The sequence below is a fragment of the Gopherus flavomarginatus genome, chromosome 4 (assembly GCF_025201925.1).
Source record: "Gopherus flavomarginatus isolate rGopFla2 chromosome 4, rGopFla2.mat.asm, whole genome shotgun sequence".
NCBI classification, from domain to species: Eukaryota; Metazoa; Chordata; order Testudines; family Testudinidae; genus Gopherus; species Gopherus flavomarginatus.
In genome coordinates, this window is record NC_066620.1 from 83,393,215 (window position 1) to 83,397,479 (window position 4,265).

The following is a 4,265-nucleotide window of genomic DNA, read 5'->3' on the forward strand; positions in this document are numbered from 1 at the left end:
TGTATCTACACAGTTTACACAGCTCTACTGTAGTTTACTTTGAGTACAGGAACCATGTTTTCTTGTCTTTGAAACTGGGGTGTTTAATTTATTCCCAATAATGGGAATTCGGTACTCTCATTAGATCATATTCATCATAAAGTGATTTAGGTAGAATAGGGAGGTATTGGCCTATAGGCGAAAAAAGCAGTAATTAGAAGAATACCTCTGACATTTAGAGAATGGATTTGGGCAATGCTTAAAAACAGAATTAAGTCAGAAAACAGGAAAAGGGCATAACCATTCAATACCTGGAAGTGCAAGTCAAGAAAAATAAACTGGAAATGAAATATAAATTTAACAAGGGGTAACTAACCACTGGAGATTACTGAGAGATGTAAATTCTCCATCACTTGGCATCTTTACATCAAGATGTAATGTCTTTCTAAAATATATATCTTAGTTCAGTGTTTGTCAACCAATGAATCATGAAAGGCAATCGGGAGGGTAGAGAGGACTGAATTTATTACCATATAAAGCAATGAAAATTTCTCACCCAAGCTTATCTTTCAAGGTCAAATATGTCAACCTCCTGAAATACATACAAATTGGCTTATCAATTCTAGGAAGGCTTTTTTGTTTACTCCTTTATAATAGATGTAAGGGGTCATGAACATGTAAAAGGGTCCAACTCAAAAAGGTGAGAGTACTTTAGTTTAACCACAAGTTAATGGGATCAGTGTTACAACACTGGGTGAAATGCTATGGCCTGCGTTAGTCATTATGATAGTCTAGATACGCAAGTCAGATTAGATTATCATGATGATTCCTTCTGGCTTTACAATCTATACTGCTATTGCCTATGACAGGCTGTGTGCATTAAGAAGCAGTTGTACTGCATTTCTTTCCTGGAAGTGTAAAGATTACTTTTGTGAAAAAGGTTACATGATTTAAAATCAGTTTATAAAAATGGTTAGACATAATTTGTACTCATAAATTTGTATTTAACTGCATGGTTGTTTCTTTAGCACTAACATTTTCTTCTGACAAGTCTTTGGATATTCTAGGAAGGCTTACTGCTTCCATTTTCATTTCTACAAGTGAAAAGATGGTGTAAACACTTTTTTGCTTGTCTGTCTTTTAAAGCTAGGCTCAGACTATTGTACTTATGTTGTATACACTAAAGTCACCACCTTTATTTTTACAAAAACAAATTTATTAAATTCATAGCCATTCGTATCTGTTATATATCCAATTACAAATATCTTAATGTTTATAAAAATAAACATTTTGTTTTGAGGAAGAATGTATATTGATTACATTGTGTATCCAGGAAGTTTGTTTATTACTAGTTCACTGATGTGCTTATATTGATAAGGAATATTCAGTGTCCCAAAGTCATCATCCTCTTCCTTGTCTGATGTATTGTTTTCCACACCACTAAGTTCAAGATCAGACATGTTGGATGGCAAGTAGGAGCTAACTTGAGATGTCCTCAGTGACTGGCTCTTTTCCAAAGAGGTTTGGCCCTTTACTACACTATTCAGATCAGAATTGGTTTGTTTACTCTTCACCTCAGGGGTCTGGAAAATATTTTGGTCAATTTTGCTATCTTCTTCCTTGATATGTGGTGCTAACTCCTGCTTATCTAATGAACCTGTAGGAGGAGAGGAGTCACTAATGGATACACTGACAGCCACACCTGTACTCTGTTTTTTTGCTTTTAAATCATAGGTTCTTTTAAGAGAATGGACTGGAGATGCAGTTGAAGGAACTGGTAGAAGAGCTGAAATACTTTCAGTTCTCAGACTTTTTTCAGAAAGTCTGGACTTCTTGGATTCTGAATCCATGTCTGAGCAAGCTTGCTTTGGGCTTACCAATGCAGGCTCTGGGCTGCTATCAAGAGTTTCTGAGCCTCTGCCTGTATCGTCAGCACTGGTGAAATCTTCTGAATAGCCTGTGTTCTCAGGGCTGCCAACAAAGTCATCTGAATACTTGAGTTCAGCGTTACTTTCAAAACTGTTTTTTGGGCCTGAGTGATAATCACCTAATGTGGAAGCATTATAGTCATCCATGTCTTTGTCATGAATAAATTGTACTGTTTCCTCATCTACTTTATTTCTCTTTGCATCAGTATCCTGTGTGAAAGCTCTTGGCAGGTGGACATTCACACCCTTTACTTTGTAAGGGCTTTTAATTGTAGTTCCTTCCAGTGAAGTGTTTGTATTCACTTCATACGGATTCTCTTCCTTTGTGTTTTCTTCATGATTGTTCGGCCTATTGCGAGCAGCATGTTTTTGTAGATTAGAAATATCTTCCATTTTAGTGGTAGAGTAATCTTTTTCAACACTACGTTGTATTAAAGTCTCAATATTTTCATGAAGCTGAGTATTTTGTTCTAAAATTCCTCCCTTGGCAGGATGCCTGTAAGACATCAGATGATGTTCAGCAGTGTTTCTCAATAGTTTCCCTCTGGACAAAGAGCCTTTGCCTTTCTTTTCCCTCAGCATCTCTACTTGCCTTTTTCTATATTGTTCTCTCCTTTCATGAAGTATTAACATATCTGGATTGGTCTGCTGTAATCTTAACCTTAGTGTATGTGTGAGTCCATAAAACAGTTTCTTTCTTGGGGGTGTTTTCTCTTTGGTTCCACTCTTCTTTTCAAAATCGTTGTTTCCTGATGCTGCAGCTTTCTTGGTTCCTTTACCGGCCCCAGTCTCTCGTAAGGAAGAACCAACCAATTTAGAAAACTCCTGCTGACTTTTTCTGAATGTTTCACTGGGGTTAAGAAGTGTTTCCTTGTCCTTTCCCGCCAGCCATCTGCTTTTAGCAAGAGGGCTTGAGGGCTTGAGATCGTCTTCTACTTCTTGATATAGCCAGGCCAGCTGAGGGTGAACAGTAGAAGGTCCCAGTTGCAGGGGCTGACTGGTCAGCAGGGACAGTTCTACCAGCAAAGCATTGATCAGAGGTAGCTCTCTGAGAGCATTTCTGAGCAGCTGGGCACTACCCAGTGAAGGGGCCAGGGAACTAGATGCCTGACCTCTGTCTGGACAAGCTTCCTGCAATGGCACTAGGGGTACACTTGGGATCTGCTCCTGTGGTGCCTGAGGCTGAACTACCACCTTCCCAGGGGGCTGTGGTGGTGAGGTTTCTGTGGGCAGGTGGCTGTAGTACAAGGGGGGAGGGCAGAAGATATTTGCTTCTATCTCCAACTCCCTCACCTCCTCCCCACTTGGTGGATGGGTCGGGCCAGTGGAGGATGAGGCTGGGCCGCTATGCTCAGGCTCCAGCTCCCCAACCTCGTCCCTGTCCTGTGGCTCCCTTGGGCTGCTGATAGATGTGCAATGCCTACTGTGATCAGACACCTGCTCCCCCGGAGTCACCTGCGGCCTGGGCCCACGCTTGCACTGGGTACCTGGGGGGCAAGTAGGGCTGGGCAGGGGCGCTCCCCCAGCCACCTCCTGCCCCAGGCCCGCAGGCAGGTGCCCCAGCAAGGCCGGCCTCAGGCTGCTGAGGCGGTAGCCCAGGGCCAGCTCCCCAACCCGCTCCCCCATGAGGTCTCGCAGGGGGTAACGGCCCCTGCGGCCCCGGGAGTCGGGCGCCACCCCGCCCTGAGGCGGCCGCAGCAGCTCCTCGGCGGCTGGAGCCAGAGAGACACAGCAGCTGCCGAGCAGCCGGGCCGGGCCGGGCCCTGGCGGCAGCGCCAGCAGCAGCGCGTAGAGCGGGGCGCGGCGGAGCAGGCCCCGCAGGGGGCCCGGGCCCAGGCGGAAGAGGCAGGACTTGCCCCGGCCGAAGGGCACGAGCCGCCCCGGCGGGCAGCCCGGCTCGGGCGGGCGCACCAGCAGGGTGGGGAAGTCCAGCAGCCGCAGCGCCACGGCCGGGCGCAGGGGCCCGCGCGGGGGCAGCAGCCGCGGCTCCACCCGCACCCACTCCACCAGCAGCTCCAGCGAGAAGAGGCCCTCGCGCGCGCCGCCCTCCGCCTCCATCCCCCAGTGTCCGCGAGGGCAACAGCAGCGCGCGGGGATCTCGCCGCCGCCGCGGTCAGGTCTCGCGAGAATTGGTGGCGGGCGCGAAGTGGGATGGGGTTGGTGAAGTCTGGAGGGGATAAATTAAGTTCTCGAGAGAAGCATGGCGGCTCACGGATTGCGTATGGGAGCGGCACAGGAAGTTATCGCGACAAAATCTGTCAGCCACCGCAAGACCTCGCAAAGCCCCTTGGGAGTTGTAGTCCCGGCCCTAGTGCTAGAGAGGGAGAACCCTTCTAGTGGTGTTGCGGAAGCACCCTC

The 4,265-nt window shown here is 47.1% G+C and overlaps 1 protein-coding gene across 1 annotated transcript; it reads right to left on the reverse strand.

Annotated features, from left to right (window-relative positions):
* Nucleotides 1-1,173: 1,173 nt before the first annotated feature.
* Nucleotides 1,174-4,017, reverse strand: MAP10 (microtubule associated protein 10). The gene has a single exon (XM_050949043.1). The coding sequence runs from the start codon at nucleotides 3,963-3,965 to the stop codon at nucleotides 1,296-1,298; it is 2,670 nt and encodes an 889-aa protein (XP_050805000.1). The 5' UTR covers nucleotides 3,966-4,017; the 3' UTR covers nucleotides 1,174-1,295.
* Between the last annotated feature and the right edge of the window lie 248 nt (nucleotides 4,018-4,265).

Bases quoted from the DNA above. Each gene is read 5' to 3' on its own strand.
- MAP10 (XM_050949043.1), bottom strand. From the start codon at position 3,965: ATGGAGGCGGAGGGCGGCGCGCGCGAGGGCCTCTTCTCGCTGGAGCTG.